The sequence below is a fragment of the Arthrobotrys flagrans genome (assembly GCF_004000055.1).
Source record: "Arthrobotrys flagrans strain CBS H-5679 chromosome Unknown unitig_15, whole genome shotgun sequence".
In the NCBI taxonomy this organism is placed as follows: Eukaryota; Fungi; Ascomycota; class Orbiliomycetes; order Orbiliales; family Orbiliaceae; genus Arthrobotrys; species Arthrobotrys flagrans.
In genome coordinates, this window is record NW_027137545.1 from 1,902,211 (window position 1) to 1,918,264 (window position 16,054).

General features: G+C 48.6%; 5 protein-coding genes across 7 annotated transcripts; 2 read left to right on the forward strand and 3 right to left on the reverse strand.

The window, feature by feature from the left end:
- Positions 1-250: 250 nt before the first annotated feature.
- On the reverse strand, positions 251-1,878 carry DFL_000481 (uncharacterized protein; the record flags this gene model as incomplete). The annotated part of the gene is made up of 2 exons (XM_067633967.1): positions 251-1,736; positions 1,847-1,878. 2 exons carry the CDS (start codon positions 1,876-1,878, stop codon positions 251-253), a joined length of 1,518 nt encoding a protein of 505 aa, XP_067495018.1.
- A 1,268-nt stretch (positions 1,879-3,146) lies between these two features.
- On the reverse strand, positions 3,147-4,835 carry DFL_000482 (uncharacterized protein; the record flags this gene model as incomplete). Of its 2 annotated transcripts, XM_067633980.1 has the most annotated exons (2): positions 3,830-3,862; positions 3,915-4,835. In XM_067633980.1, the coding sequence occupies 2 exons, from the start codon at positions 4,833-4,835 to the stop codon at positions 3,830-3,832; spliced, it is 954 nt and encodes a 317-aa protein (XP_067495020.1). The 2 variants fall into 2 exon arrangements, with proteins under 2 accessions (XP_067495019.1, XP_067495020.1); XM_067633979.1 differs by having other exon boundaries at positions 3,147-4,835.
- Positions 4,836-5,731: 896 nt separating this feature from the next.
- DFL_000483 (uncharacterized protein) lies at positions 5,732-6,537 on the reverse strand (the record flags this gene model as incomplete). Its single annotated transcript, XM_067633991.1, has 4 exons — positions 5,732-5,772; positions 5,851-6,096; positions 6,173-6,264; positions 6,338-6,537. The coding sequence occupies 4 exons, from the start codon at positions 6,535-6,537 to the stop codon at positions 5,732-5,734; spliced, it is 579 nt and encodes a 192-aa protein (XP_067495021.1).
- Positions 6,538-8,645: 2,108 nt separating this feature from the next.
- Positions 8,646-11,109, forward strand: DFL_000484 (uncharacterized protein; the record flags this gene model as incomplete). Of its 2 annotated transcripts, XM_067634003.1 has the most annotated exons (7): positions 8,646-8,850; positions 8,914-9,200; positions 9,269-9,392; positions 9,459-9,917; positions 9,992-10,084; positions 10,139-10,809; positions 10,867-11,109. In XM_067634003.1, the coding sequence occupies 7 exons, from the start codon at positions 8,646-8,648 to the stop codon at positions 11,107-11,109; spliced, it is 2,082 nt and encodes a 693-aa protein (XP_067495022.1). The 2 variants fall into 2 exon arrangements, with proteins under 2 accessions (XP_067495022.1, XP_067495023.1); XM_067634004.1 differs by lacking the exons at positions 8,646-8,850; positions 8,914-9,200; positions 9,269-9,392 and having other exon boundaries at positions 9,500-9,917.
- Positions 11,110-14,101: 2,992 nt separating this feature from the next.
- DFL_000485 (uncharacterized protein) lies at positions 14,102-15,746 on the forward strand (the record flags this gene model as incomplete). The annotated part of the gene is made up of 6 exons (XM_067634015.1): positions 14,102-14,431; positions 14,493-14,600; positions 14,658-14,664; positions 14,721-15,102; positions 15,166-15,239; positions 15,307-15,746. 6 exons carry the CDS (start codon positions 14,102-14,104, stop codon positions 15,744-15,746), a joined length of 1,341 nt encoding a protein of 446 aa, XP_067495024.1.
- Between the last annotated feature and the right edge of the window lie 308 nt (positions 15,747-16,054).

The window sequence follows — 16,054 nt, forward strand, 5'->3', positions numbered from 1 at the left end:
CCCTACTTTCGTGAAGCTGAGGAGCATCTATTTTTTTTGGTTGCCGCGCACATAAGAACCTTCGCGCGCCCCGTATTAAGAATTAAACGCAAAGTCGGCATGGAAATGTCCATGTTACTAGAGCCTATAAGCCAACTTGAATTTTTTGAAACACAAATATTATAGGTTATTTATTAAGATTACATGGTCCCATTATACATAAGTCAGAACTTAAAGAGGTCAGCACGTTGCAAAATCAAACAAAGTTGGTTCAAAGGGCGAAGAAGAAGGCAATGAGGCCGAAGAAGGAAGCCCCGAGCTGCATGGCCGAAGCGCCGGAGCTGTAAGTTGGCTCTGGGATAGGGTTCGTAGGGGTCGTTTCATTGTGAGCACAAGGAGCGCAGGCATCTCCACCAGTGGCAGAACAAAACTTTGGACCTCCGTGGGGGGTGGCGCAGACGTAAGCGCAGCTAGCGTCAGGTGTAGCTGGGCAAGATTCATCTGGACAAGCTTCGCACTTCTGATCGTCAGGAACAGCTACGCAAACCTTAGCGCCACTGGAGTTAGGGCATAGCCAGGCGCAGCCAGGAGTGTACCTGGCTGGGCAAACGGCGTCGGCTGGAACCGTCGGGACAGGTGTGGTTGGCACAGTGGTATCGGGGGTTGGGTAGACTGGAGGTGGGATGGTAGTATTGGCAGTTGGGTAGACTGGGGGCTGGACGTATGTTGGGGTGGTTGGCTTTCCAGGGCATTCAGAGCAGGCGTCTCCACCGGTAGAAGAGCAGTATTTAGGTCCTCCATGGGGCGTGGAGCAGACATAGGCGCAAGCAGCGTCGTAGTAGGCCGGGCAAGTCTCATCGGGGCATGCGGCGCAATTTTCAGAGTCCGGCGTGGCGGCACAGACCTTAGCGCCTTCAGCAGAGGGACACAACCACGCGCAACCGGGTGTGTACTTAACTGGGCAGGTTGCATCGGCAGGAGGAGGTGGTGGTGGTGGTGGTGCTGAAGAAGATGGCGCTGGAACGGTATAAAAGGTTGTGGGTGGCGGAGCATAAGTCGTTGGTGGAGGCGGGGCGGGACAGGCAGCGCAAGCATCCCCACCGGTCGCAGAACAGTACTTCGGCCCACCATGAGCAGTTGCGCAGAGGTAGGCGCACTCCGCATTGTAGGCCTCGGCGGCGGGACAAGACTCGTCGGGACATGCTTTGCACTTCCCATCATATGGAGCGTTTGCGCAGACTGTGCCGCCTTGATCGTTACAAATCCAGCCGCATTCAGCATTGTACTTGGCCGGACAGCTATCAGCTGGTGGTGGTGGAGGAGGAGGAGGAGGAGGAGGAGGAGGAGGAGGAGGACTGGGGCAGGCTGCACAGTTCTCTCCGCCAGTAGCAGAGCAGAACTTAGGCCCACCGTGGGCGGTAGCACAAAGGAACGCGCAGTCTGCATTATAGGCTTCGGCGGCCGGGCATGATTCATCTGGACAGGCGGTGCATTTCCCATCGTAGGGAGCCTTCGCACAGACCTGACCGCCGCCTTCAGAGCAGAGCCAGGCACAATCAGCGTTGTACTTGCCCGGGCAGGTGGCAGCTGGCGGCGTGTAGACCGGCGACGGTTCCGGCACGGTAGAAGTGGTGCAGGGCACGGTAACTGTAACAATCACGCCTTCCGTGACATAAGTGACGACAGTGGAAGATGGAGCCGGGGCCGGATTGTCGTCATATCCATTGGCCTGGGCGGCGGCGCCAAAAGCGGCGACCCTGCATCAATCGCAACATAAACCCGTTAGTGCTCCATTTCATCCAATCAACGAATGCATCATGATATCATCCCGTCGTTCGCATGACGGGTAGGGATTTTTTTTTCTTACCCGAGAATAAGTGGGTTAACGAATGACTTCATCTCGATTCTGTGAAGCAAAAGAAACTTTCAATTAAGGATTAACGAAGGAATAAAATGTTTCCAAAACAAAAGTGAGTGTCTGATAGAAAGTCCAAATCCCCTACTGACTTTGCTGACTGGGTACCGAAAAGAGACTGACTTGAAGGCGTCATGGCTCTTTGGCCAGCGTTTTATAGGCCATTCCGCCCGTCGAGAAGGCTGGCTTTCGATGCCAACAAAGCTTTCGCGTCCGTGCTTGTTGGGGCCTCCCTCCATTCAATCACGGCGGCGCGACACAGATCAAATTGCATGCATCATGCAGAGTGAAATTAATGCCCGGCGCTGGTTGGAGGAAACCATGCAAGGTCGAGTGGTGATCACAATGCTTAACCCCGGATTTCCCGACACGGTTAGCGCTCGCAGCCATCCCAAAGTTGCCAGCACTCGTCCATAGTCCCGACCCTTTCTTCGTCGGCCATGAGCCGGCCCCTCAACAGTTCTCCATCCGGGGGCCCGCGGAGCTCGTTTCTAGCAATAGTTCGAGTGTTTCAAACCCACCAACTTCACTAACCGGTCTAAACTTAGCAGCTGGGCTTAGTATTCGCGATATTAACTTTGGAAACAAAAGGGTTCTAGGTTGCAGCGATGCTTAAACCGATGCACTTTTAACTAGAACGCCCTTATCGATGCATCAAACCTGAACTCTGAACCGCGAATGTATGGGGATGGCGAGAGGATTCCTGGCTTTCCAACGCAGACGAGAAAATCCCCTCTTCTTAATTGCCACAACATCTCCCCGACCTAGGATATTCAGAGAAAAAACTACTTATTCATTTGCGCCCTTGCTTTATTCCTCGCGATCATACGGCACTCTTCTGTCGATGCCATTGGTGGCGCCGGTTTTCCAAATTGCCGACGTGGCTTCTGCCAGTAATCTTGGCGATCGCTAAAGACGTTTAGTTGATACCAGGCGGAAACAGCTTCGGCTAGCCCCAGAACTGAAACTAGGATTCCGAGGCTTTGGTTCCTTGTAAACTTCATTCTTTTTTCAAAGGCCCCTTTACTGGGTAACGTATTGATGTAAGTTCATTAGCAGCTGGGATTCCAGCATCACAAAACGTGTTCAATATCTAGTTCAACAACTCGTGGCAACCGTGGAAGCGTGTTACGCTTATCAATAAATCTGGATCCCATGCTCAAGGGATGTCATTAAATTCATTACCTATATCGAATATATATACATCCCAAGAAGGAAGAAGGTATGTCCAGGTCTGGCCTTAAATTTGGCTCTAATATTGATACATATTAGGTTGCGAAGGGTATCCCGAAGGCTGCGGCTGGTACTGATATTGCCGTTGCTGCTCCAAATATTGACCTTGCTGACTCAGAATTTGGGGTGCAGGGATGGGCACTTCTTGGTACTGCGGGAAAGCTTGCTTCTCCGGCATGTACTGCCTAGAAACCATTGGATTCATATGTTCAGAGTAAGGGGTAGGAGCGGGTGTTGGATACCCTGTCGGATAGCCGGTAGGCGGCGCATGCTGAGCCGGGATATACTGCGGGTATGAAGCACCTGGGGTCTGCACAGGCGTCAGTGGGTAGTTGGAAGGTGGTGGTGGTGGGAAAGAATTAGGGGGGAAAGTAGGATGCTGTGAGTGTGATCCACTGGGTTGGTAGGCTTGTGGTGGCGGTGGGGCGTACGACTGATACGGGTCGGTCGGTGGCTGTGTCGGGGTAGAATACGATCCTTGATGTTGTAGTGGTGGCCGTGTGAGGTTGGATTCTTGAGATACGGGTTGACTTGGATTTTGGTAATTGTACGAAGGATTGGAGACAGGTTGCAGCGGGGCAGCAGTCGAATTTTGATCCATAGAAACTGAGAATGAATTTCGATGCGCCTGATGTGCCATCTGCTGCATTAGAGGCTCATTCTGCGGCTGTGGAGGTTGAGTACCGGTCGCTGAAGTTGATATCATTGTTCCGGGATTCTCAGGATTGTATGACCCTGGTTGTGTGGAATTCATCATCGTTCCAGGATACGAAGGGTAGCTAGATACGTTCGACGATTGAACTGGCGGTGGTGGATAATGTTGCTGTGGATATGATTGCGGGGCCGAATAAACCTGCTCACCCAACTTTTCCATGACTGGGACAGACCCGATAGGCGGAGGAGCATACAATGGCGGCGGTTGCGTATTCTCTTGCTCGATAACGACGAGTTTATACTTTGAATCCGATCCAGAAGTCGGCGCTGGTGGTAAGCTTGAAATGATATCTTTCTTTTCAGCTGAAGGTGGTGAAAATGGACCTTCTAGAGGCTGACCAGGGTATTGAGGAGGAGGGGGAGGAGGGACTTGTGAAATGGAAGAGCTTGGGTAGGAGTAGTTGGAAACAGCGACCGACTCTCCGGACTGGACCTTCGAATACCCTTGGGGGATTTGAACAACAGGGTAAAACCCATCCGGGGGAACTTGTTGACCCATGCCAACTTGCTGGGCCGGAGCTATCAGTCCCTGCTGCTCCGCCTTCTGAGCTTCTTTCTTCCTCTTATGTTCCGTGTGTGCATGCTCTCCCGCCATGGCCGCAGCGTCAAATGCAATGTGAGTGCCAACTTTGACGGCGAGTTCATTTTCCACAACCTGCTGGATCCCGTAATTGGCGGCGTGGTTGGTGACGGCATCTGCTGCAAGAGTGCTAGCACCCATCGTTACGACACCGACTGTTCCGCTAATAGCTACCGATGTCAAGACATCTCGTTTTCTTGTGACGTGCGAAGTGCCGTGGCTATTCAAATGCTTTTCGATAATCTCCCGCTTCTTGCGGGCGTTGTGAATGGCTGGGGCGGCCAAAGCAACACCGACGACGGAGACACCCATCGTGAGAGGTAATGCGACGCCGGAGACAGCAGTAGATGTCGCTGCTCCAGAGATAAGGCGAGTGTAATGTTCCCATTGAAGCTGTAGCTCCGCGGGAGTCATGGCGGCACATTTTGCATCATATTTTTGGAAGTCGAACGGCATCGAAACGAATGTATTCTCAGGCAAAACTACCTAAGCTTGGTACCAGTATTTAATATTTACAATCGACTCTATGTTGCGTGTGTTGGAGATGTAGTTGAATGTCTGAGATCTGTAGATAAAGGTTTGGGTCGGAAGAAGTACTTTATAATATTTCGGGGGATGCCTTGTACCGTACCGTCTTTCATTTTTATTTCAGCCTCACGCTGTTCTGTGAGCCAAGACACAGCCCTCGCTGGTAATAGAGATACATTTTAACCAGTTTCTGAGGGTCTTTTCATGGAGAACTTTCCCGTTGGAGTAGCCAAATCCTTCGAAACGGAGCCCTCTGCGGCCAAGGAAAGCTTGATTCCGTTCCACCAATCCGCTTCTCCGTTAGTGGCACTCCCCGTCTCCATTTCACCATGCACCAGACGATCCTTTGCTTGGATCTCAGGCTCACAGTCTGTCTCACATATGTACGAATCCTTCGTTCTCGCAGGGAAAAATGGGAATGATTCTCTGGCACCAGACATGACCGCTTTCGAAGATCCCGGTTTGCGGTCAGGTCGCTTCCCTTGTTTCTAACTTTAAAGATTGCAACACTAAACTGGGCAAACTGCGCGTTGTGTTTGGAACGTGCTGGTTAGCAGTTCATATCTAAGTTTACTACTGCTTAACTCAGCCGGAATCGACTTGCATGCTCGGATACACGTACGATCGAATCATGCCAGCGCATAGCCCAATCCATTTACGGTCGTACAGAAATAAGACTTAAGATCTTGCCCCAGCAGCATCATTATTTACACAGTGAATTTTTTTTTTTCTTTGGCAGAAATATATACACGGTTTTGGGACTAATAAAAAAGGGATCCCTATCAGTTGAGACACTGCGAATAATACGGGTTCAACACTTTGCCTAAAAGTCGAAGTGATATCATGGTTAGCGTCGTAAATCAGTACAGATTAAGAAGAATATAGGAGGTATGGGGCTCACATGTTCCCGCTGAGCAACAAGTTGCACCAGTCCACCCGACACCGCCGCATTGGGTGTACAATCCACCGCAATTGCTGGGCGGAGGAGTCGTGGTTATAGCAGGCGTCGTAGTCGTAGTAGGTCTTGGGGTAATTGGCAACGTTGTCGTAGCACCTGTTGTCGTTGCGGTAAGCGTTGGTATATTGGTACCCCGGGTACAGGTTGTTGGTCTAGGTCGCATTTGCTCCTCATAGCAGTACGGGAGGCCTTATAGTTTCTTGTTAGGATATATACGGTATACGGCCGGCAGGGCCTTTTCTTTTCTGCTAGGTTAAAAACTGACCGGTCTGGGCGAATGGGATTCCAGAATAGTTACACCCAGTCACTCTGGCGCCCCCAGGGACGAAGTATTGGTTGTACAGTTGGAACCAGACACTAAAAGAAGTCCACATTTAGTAATCCTGCCAACAGAATTGATTACAGACCTATGCCATCCAGAAGTGCTCACTTTGTGTTGGAACTGCAGTCGGACCGACAGGCTGCTTGTATCATAGCCCCGACGGAGTATACACCGACAATGGAGCAGTCAGGATACTCGCATGATCTGTATTCAAGCGGCTGGCCGACAACAGTACAGTTCAAGGACGCCTGCACTCCTGGAAGAAGCGACGAGGCAAGTGCGAGAACGACAGAGGAGAGAAATTTCATGATGACAAACAGTTGTCACAAAACCTTCGAAGCGGATACTAAAAGCCGACTATTAACTAGAGAATATTATGGATTATATCAAGATGATGTTGCCCGTTACTGAATTGAATGTGGACCATGAGTTTGGAACACCCATCCGAGTCTATGGATTCGAGCCACTGTATTTATAGTCCTCCCTTCCTCGATCCTCATGAATCGACCGTTTGCATTCCGCCTTCTTCTTTCAAATGAAACTTACATCGCCCTCCTATACTATAACCTTCTATTACATCGAGAAATCTTCACAAGACAGAAATCCGGCTTCTCTGATTCCTACCGTCCGAAACCGTCGGCTCGAAGCTAAATCTATGCCATATATGCCAGATGAATTAACCTTCACGTGCCATCGCTTCTCTCGCTAGATTTCTCGCCTGGATATAGGTCAAACCCTCCCTGTGGGGTTTTAGCCGGGAGGATCTTAATTTATCCCCGAATCCTCACCCTCCATGCGATTTAAGTATCAAAGTTTTGGTGTACAAGGCGGGAAACCAGGGCCGGTTGCTCGAAATTAAAAAGTGAACGTCTGTAGGGGGCTAATCGAGATAACCCCATGCTCGCTTGATAGAAACTAGACGACATACATGTAAGTACCTTGAATTTGGTATCGATATCCGGAACATACAAGCGACTATCCCAACTTCCCTTATCATCGTCATGGTATCGATTTCTCACCTAGATTTAAGACGCTCCCGGAGGATATGCTTGGTGCCCATTGCCACCCTCTTCGTCGGCATAGCCTAAACTCACACATCGATGCAATAGATCCACCCTCAAACCAGCTAAAAGGGCACTAAATATTGCCATAACGTGGCATCGATTTCAACCCTCAGCCTGGTTCCGCGAATTCTGTACCCCAACCAAGGTGTATATTCAGGGATTGAGTAACTAGTCGCAACACAAATCTGTAAAGCGGTTCTAGTTTTGTGGATGCATCGATGTAGCTGGTAGACGGACATATGAAGTGCCGTCCATGGCACTTCGGATATGTAGCATCAGTCTCATACTGACCGTTCTTGGTATACGATATTGCTATACAGGATCCCGACAGCTGGCCGGGCCCGGTTAGGCTGGTGGTTTTTTGAGACACGTATAGGTGGACGGCTGTATTGTTTAACATGCGGCGGAATATTTTAGGAAATTCCAGCAAATGGAGGAATATAGGAAAGAACCCTATATACCATCCGAGCCCATCTACCGTGTGGGTGCAGAAATTCATCTCCGCCGGGGATCCTACGAGCAGTTGTTCTAAAAAGATCAAATTATCGGGGAGGACGGGAAAAGTTGAAATATTGACACAACTGACCCTATAGTATTCATGTATTGATATATCAGACGGAGTCGCACGAAGCTCCTGCCAAGATCTTGGCCTTATAGTCGACATTTACACGCGAAGCTGACGATATAGACGGGAAATATGAAGTTGATCGGGATTCTACAACAAAATCAACACAAATGCGTATCGGAAATTTTAGTCGGAGAGTTTAGCCATTTTGCCTGAATATTCACGCGATGTCCTGCGCAAGCTTAAGTTCGTCCGGGTCTATTTATCCATATTATGATCGACAAATTCTCTACAAGTATATACCTTGCTTCCCCGGATACTTACGACCGTTTTCCACGATAGTGACAGGGTGAGTGTAGGCGAGAGTTCCGTTTCGCAATCCCGGCAGAAAGGGAAATTGAACTCGCTCATTTGAGTCCTTTAGCGGGTCTTTCAAGGGTGATTGATGTAAGATAACCACACAGTACTACTTAGTAGTGAGCGAAGGTATTTACGGAACGGAAGTAAGCTGTAGTTAGGGCAACTGTTGAGAGGCATGACGATAATATTCTATGGTATAATATTTGCGTCGGGAAAATGAAAGTTTAGGCTGCGCATTCCGAAGTTTAGGCCGCGCATTCCGAAGTTTAGGCCGCGCATTCCGAAGGCCTGTCCTGTAAGATCCGAACATAAAACTTATATAAATATCGTACTCGGAGACTCAACCCTTCCTTTGTCTTAGCATGCAGCTCGGTGTAGGTACGACTTTGGACAATCGAATCGATTCTACCGCTTAAGAATCTTCAAAATGCCTCTTCTTTCGCGTTTGGGTGCAGTTGCAGTACAGTTGTTGATTTTCAGCAACGTCTGCCTTGCTTACCCAGAGCTAGTTAACAAAATTAGAGCCCGTCAAATCAATGTGGGAGCGTTGAGGTCATCGTACGATTATATCATCGTAGGTGGCGGGCAAAGCGGTCTGGTTATCGCCAACAGATTGAGCGAAGATTCAACCAGTAAATTGACCATCAAACATATCCCGGATCACATAGATTGACTAACTTCTGCCCCTCTGATAGAAAATGTCCTCGTCGTTGAGTACGGATACGTCGACAACAACCCCAGCCAATTGGAGCCTAGCTCAGCCACCAGCTACCCATCCAGAGACCTTTTTAACGTTACTACTGTTCCTCAAACGGGAATCGGTGGTAAACGCGTCTCTGTTTACGCAGCTTCCGTGGTTGGCGGTGGATCAACAGTCAATGGTATGCTGTTTGACCGCGGCGCTGCCGAAGATTATGACAATTGGGCGGCTCTCGGAAACCCGGGCTGGGATTTTGCCGGACTTCTACCGTATTTCAAGAAGGTAAGCAAGTTTGTATTGTCAAAAAAGCGTTCCGTTTCGTAGGACCTAGCTCATCTTCATGACTACAGTCAACCACGTTTGGCAATCCGGACCCCGCCATCGTCCAAGAATACGGAATTACCTGGGAACCTTCTGCCTACGGAAACGGACCCATTGAAGTTACTTTCCCATCTTGGCAATGGCCCTCTATCAGTAAGTTCCTAGGTCCTTTGTCATCCTGTTTCCACCCATAGAATGCAACGCTAACTCTTCACCCAGAGGTCCAATGGCAGGCATGGAACGAAGTCGGCGTCCCTGCTATGCGTGATGGTGAGAACGGAAACGCCTACAACGCATACTGGGTCCCGAACAACGTCGATGCGCAATCCCGTCGTTCATATGCCAAGAACCGATACTTTGACACGGTTTCATCTCGTTCAAACCTCCATCTCTTGACAGGGTACAGAGTCAATGATATTCAATTCTCATCTGCCAAGAGAGCTGAGAGCGTTCGTATCCAGCAGCGAGGTACTCCAAATGGAGGTTCCACCACCACCATTCGGGCTACCCAGGAGATTGTTCTCTGTGCCGGCTGGCTTAATACTCCTGCGGTTCTTCAAAGAAGCGGTATCGGTCCACAAGACCTCCTGAACCGCGCTAACATCCCGGTCGTTGTTGACCTTCCCGGTGTGGGATCCAACCTCCAAGACCACCCTGCGACTCAAATCAACTTCCAGTGTGAGCCACCATCGCCATTGCTTTACATTCGCCCATACTTGAAAGTTTCTAACCACAGGCGCAAAATCTCAAAGATACCCGAGACCTTCAACCCAACCAAGCATCGCTCTATACCAATCAAACATTCCAAGCATGGGCTCAACAACAATGGCAGCAATTCCGCAAGGGTATGTACTACCATCAAGTTCTCATTAAGGGGTAAACGCTGACTTGGGGAACAGGACCTCTGTCAATGCTCGTCGGCAATGCTCTTGCGACGGTTCCACTTCCCACAATGCTCTCCACTTATCAGTCGCTCATCAGCCGTGTGAACAGCCAGAATGCTGCGCAATATCTCCCCAACACATACAGTGCGGCTAGCATCCGCGGGTTTGAAGCCCAGAGGAGAGTTCTGATGGCATCTTATGCTTCCCTTAAGAATGGTATCGTTGAGATTCCATTTTCCGGCGGCGGTGGCACTTCTCTCGTCCACGAAAAACCATTAAGCCGAGGAACCGTTCTCATTAATCCCTCCGATAAATGGGCGGACCCTATCGTCGACTATAACACCTCTATCAATCCGATTGATAATGAGATCTTTGTCGCTATGATTAAGTTCTACCGCAGATGGATGCAAGCACCCTCCATGCAACAGCTGGGCCCACAGGAGCAATCTCCCGGTGCTAGCGTGACCACTGACCAACAGTTGATAAACTATGCCACCCAAGGAATGATTTCCAGCACTGCCCACTCCTGCGGTACCTCCGCAATGATGCCGCAAGATGAGGGTGGTGTCGTTTCATCCCAGCTCCTAGTCTATGGTGTTACCGGTCTCAGTGTCGGTGACATCTCCATTATCCCACTAATCCCAGCTACCCATACTTGTGCCACCGTCTATGCAATTGCAGAAAAGGTATACCCATCCCCAACCCGAAGAACATTACTTAAATCTAACATTCGAAACTTCTAGGCTGCCGATCTCATCAAAGCTAGAGCCGGAAATAACCCGACTACTTCCTCGACTACTTCAGTTCAAAGAACTACAACTACCACGAGGACAACTACTCCGGTCACGACCACAACGACCACAGGTTCCGGGGCAACCCAAAACAAATGGGATCAATGTGGTGGAATTGGATGGACAGGTCCGACAGCTTGTGCCTCAGGTTCCACCTGCCAAGTCCTGAACCCATACTACTCGCAATGTTTGTAGTAATTGGACGTCAAGATGTGGTCAGATTCACAAAACTAAGGAGCGACATGCACATGCCCAAAGTTCAATTGTGAAATGGTCCCTGCTAAAGCCTTCACGCGGAAGTCGCAAGGACTTCTCTTTCCATCAAGTATATAATTTTGTTTTCCTTTAATCTTGTCTATATCCAAATGTAAATATTATACCGCGCTATGTATATATCTTCACGTTCCTTTAGCCTCAATGCAATTGCTCAAAATTAGCCATATTCGGCTTCTGAACTCTGTGTAACCTTATTCAGGACAACACCTAAAATGCAACAAAATACCCAACATGCGAGTAAGCGCAACGATAGTCCTAAGCTATGCAGATTATAGCACCCAAGTGGTTATCCCAAGAAGAGGAATGTCTTCCAGCCATTTAATTAATCGCATTTGGTCCCTTGCCCAGAGAGCGAAGCCAGACCGTTGTTAGCCATTCCTGAAACAACATTCGGCAGGCCAAAGTTCGATAACAGCTAGCTCGCTTAATGCAACGGAAGCTAACTGCCTCTTTGACCGAGCCCAACCCACAGCGGCACCATAAAGCCTCACAGGATCGGATCCAAAGCTAACTTGTAAATCTTAGGGCATCCGCTATAGCGGAAATTTTTTGTGAAGTGGAAGCAAGATCGAAATGTTCTGGTGCGTACCTTCTCCGAAATATGCCCACATTCGATTTAATTGGCTTGGCGTGAGGAATCTTTGGGGGCTGGTACATATCCATCCCAGCTTCTGAAGACAGGAACCTCGAAATATCCGGAAGATGATAGACGTAAACCCAAAACCTGTTTAGGTCAACGTAATTCGCAACCCATGAGCATGCTACATAGCCGGCCCTGATGTTAACTATGAACAGTGGAGCACTGTTTCTGGACTTCTTCCGTACCGGGCCTGCGGCCTGTTTCATCAGGCTATTGCGTATCATATACTACAGATGTTATTCAGAAAAGGCACTTGCTTGGAACTGATGATAATAGGTATATCTTAGAGCGTCTGTAGTTGGCTAGTCGCATGTGGGAACTCTGGTCTGGTGACGGATCGCACCACTTCGCTTCGTTTTAGAAATCCAGTGTGCATACATGTCCCGTAATACCCTCCGCGACTTCAAGCTGTGAAGGAACACTGACTTGAAATCAGAGGGTCCCTACTATCCTCCAAGTTCTTGCCAGACAGCTATTTTCCTGCCAGTGGTGCCGGTGAAGCATTTGACAATATTGATATGCTGAAAATATGAGAACTATCCCTAATCTTACCGGCGATCTCGAGTAGGATATCTGGATCTGACGTCTCGAAAGGTCCGCGCCGGCCTGGCGAGGCGGCTTGTGCTCGTAAAACCTAATGTTGAATCAAACTATCAAGCTGCTTGCTTACTCACGAGCTGCCATGTTCGTACGGACCGGGTTCGCTTCTCAGGAACCAGACTTGGCCCGAGTTCACCAGCATCGACATCTAGCCTGTTTCAACAATCGTCTAAAGGAGTAAAACCATGGCTCTACTGTGGGCAAACTAGCATTAAAATAACGATGATTTCTCATCCTGCGGTCGTTATCTGTCGGATTAGAGGGTGGGGTAACGTGCGTAATCCGAGCTTCCAGAATTAGTCGATTTCACTTCCACACAAAAGCAGAAGAAATCTTTCATCCGACTTTTATGATGCCTCAGGAATAGCTACTTCAGTTCGAGGTTATTTAAGGTTTACAACTTCTGAGACGGATTTCACAGTATCATCTTGGATATGCAAGTATTTCAAACTTCGTCATAAGCTTGGGTGCCGCCTTGGAATCTCTAGGTAGAAAGTCCTTGGATAATAATTAATAAACGGAACTCAGACTGTATTTAGTCATCCCAGATAGGGCTACTAAGTATATAAATAGCCCGCGACGAGACTGTCGATAAGAAGCGAAACATCTGCGTGTTTCTGGTGCAATTCGAGTGCGCGATTAGAATGCCGAAACAAACGGAAAGGTACATACGTGTTAGATTGACGACCCCATAATAGTGATTTTTTTTCCTATCCGTGGCTTTTTTTTTATAGCACTTCGGCAGCGTATACCCGCTTTATCGGCCTGCATACGCGAACAGGTTGCAGGTTACAGGTTGCCACGAACCACGACTAGTCGACTGTGTCAGGTGCTGATGTATATGCTTTGTGGTAATCTTCGGTAGGCTTCTGTCATATATAATTCGGCCAACTAAGCTAAGAATCAGGCGGCCAGGCCTGATAATTATACATGCCGAACTATTAGAATAGTAGACCTCAAACCCCCAGCCATGTTAGTCAGCTTGCGTGAGAAAATTGCTCAATAGTTACCAGGCACCGAACGGCCTACCCACCAGGACTGTACACCCCTTTTAGTATCAGGGACGTGCGCAAGATCCGACTACCTTATTTAGGGTTCCCTAATGAGCAATGTCGGTAGGGCTGCCATGGTCGTCGGGATGGACATCTCCAGAGAATACCGCCACAAATCTAAAAGTGAACAAACGGCGCATCGATTTCGTTTCAGATATCAGCGCACAACAATATCGAAAGCCTCCAACAGAGCGGCCAAGGTACAATTTTCGCTGGTGGAAGCCTCCCTGCTTACGCTCCAAGGCCAGGCTCCCATACTACCTGTTGGTGGTGCATATGCAGCTAGGCACCTGAAGGGAAGGCGTTTGTCTTGCCCAGTAGCAGGGATGGGCTCGCCAGTATGTTTCAACCTTCTATCCTTGCCAACCTTCTCCTCAAAGAACCTCAGCGATCCCTGTTGGAGTTGTTCAAGCACAGAAAACCAACCGGCATGGACAATTGGAGATAATTTGCGATATAAGGTCGGCCGCACCTTTTCTTCCCCAGGTTCAGAACAAAGCTGTTTTCCCTTCATGTCTCCGATCTTTTCGACATTCTCCAAAAGTCAATGCGGCGGTTGGGCGGGGGACTAATTTAATATTTTTCGTGGCTTCGTCCGCTGCGATATCCGTCCGTCCAGATGTCGTTGAACGACATTGTCGATAGCGACGTAGTAGTCGTGAATTCAACGGGGCAAACAGCACACGACCTCTTCCAATTACGAGCGCTATGGGAGATACTACAAGTTGATGGCAACCCGTATATTACGGAAGGATGGTTGCCTCCAGGTCTTTCGGACCCCGACTACGTCCCGCACCGGCAAGAAGGATTGAAAATCGGTTTGACCGTTGCGTTTTTGTTCGGGATGCTGTTCACCGGGCTGCTGGTGGCATTCAAGATCGTGACAACGCAAAGAGGTCGAACGACAAAACTTCTGTTTATAGAAGACTGGCTCTTGATTGTAGCTTTAGTGAGTATCTACGCCCTTTATAGTATCCAAAGTCTATGATTTAACGTTTTATTATCTCTAGTTGTCTAGCTACGCTGTTTTGATTGTGTCATTTGCTTCGATGTATTTGTACCAGGCGGGGTGGCATATCTGGGATGTGCACATTCGCAGCGCCGAGGGAACTTTCAGAGTAGGTGCCTACGTACCTCGATATCGCGGGATCCGTGCTAATTCTTCTTTAATCTAGCTTATCAGTATGTTCATAAATACCTTATCGTGATTCGATTAGTTAGAGCTAACCAACCCATAGTGGTCGTGAATCTCCTCACTATCTGGACATATACGGTCACCAGGATATCGTTGCTACTGTCAATTCGCCGCCTCTACTCCGGCTTTCGTACGCGGATGCAACTCCTATGCGATGTCCTTGTCATCTGCAAGTTGCTGTACTGTTTCGGCAGCTTCGCAGCTTTGATCTTCCAAGTCCCTCGACATCCAGGAATTCTTTTCGACATTTGGAGATCAACAATTCATAAAGCCCGTCCGATGAATCCAACGATTGGGATATGCGCCGCAGGTCTTGCCTTAGACTGTCTAATTCTCTTGACACCTTTGCCTCTTGTTCCAAAGCTTAAAAAGCTTAAGAGGACGCGGAAGGTGCAGATTTGTATCATATTTCTTTGTGGTTTCCTGTACGCCTTCCTCCCCATCACCGAACCGGTACAGAAGACCTCTTTCTAATCTCGGTTCTATAGGACGATCACGGCTTCCGCTGCAAGGCTTGGGCAAATCGTTAGTCTCAGGCATGTTATTGTCTCCGACCAAACCTGTAAGTTATATCGCTAGGCCCAGTTCTTTGGGGCGAATCTTGTCGCTAAAACTTAGCCTTCCTTCAGATTATGTCCCCCTGCTAGAATTGGTAAACTACTTCGAAGTAGTCCTTGCTATCATCACAAGCTGCCTTCCCTCTGCCAAGTTCTTCTTCCGATGGGCCTACGATAAAAAGACATTTCCAAGACAAAGAAGAGACTTCCGTCCAGCAGAAACAAGCCGACAAGGGTTCTTCATTGATGCACAAAGTTTCGAGGTCAACACTTGGAACTCAAGATCAGATTGGCAGTCATTATACGCTATTACATCGAAAGCAGATCTCGAGATAGTTCCATCAGTTCAACAGGCCCCACGTTCGCAACGCGCAACATCCGTACGAACTAATAGCTTTGCGCTTCTCGAGGAATGGGAAGAAGATGACGACAATTTTTATGACCATCTGCAGCCTAGTGAGGCGTTCTTCCCATCCGCAACCACCGGATTATCTCCACGACCACGGAGGTAGTTACGCAACCCATTAGCAATAAATATTGGATTCCTTTGGCCGAGCAACCCTACTCTCACCTTTATCTCCAATATTAGCCTCGCACCATTACCGTTGTCGTCGTTGTTGTTTTGTCGTTTCTGGAATGCAAAAATGCATTTTTAACCTGGCGTTCTTTCTTTTTCTTTTTCTTTTTCTTTTCTTTTTCTTTTCTTTTTTATGAATTTGCTTTTGGGTTTCGGACGGATTCGATTGTTAGTGAATATTTTGGAGATACGTTTTCGTGGTATCTCTGGCGTTTAAGCATGGTGTTGGGGGTTGTTCATGAA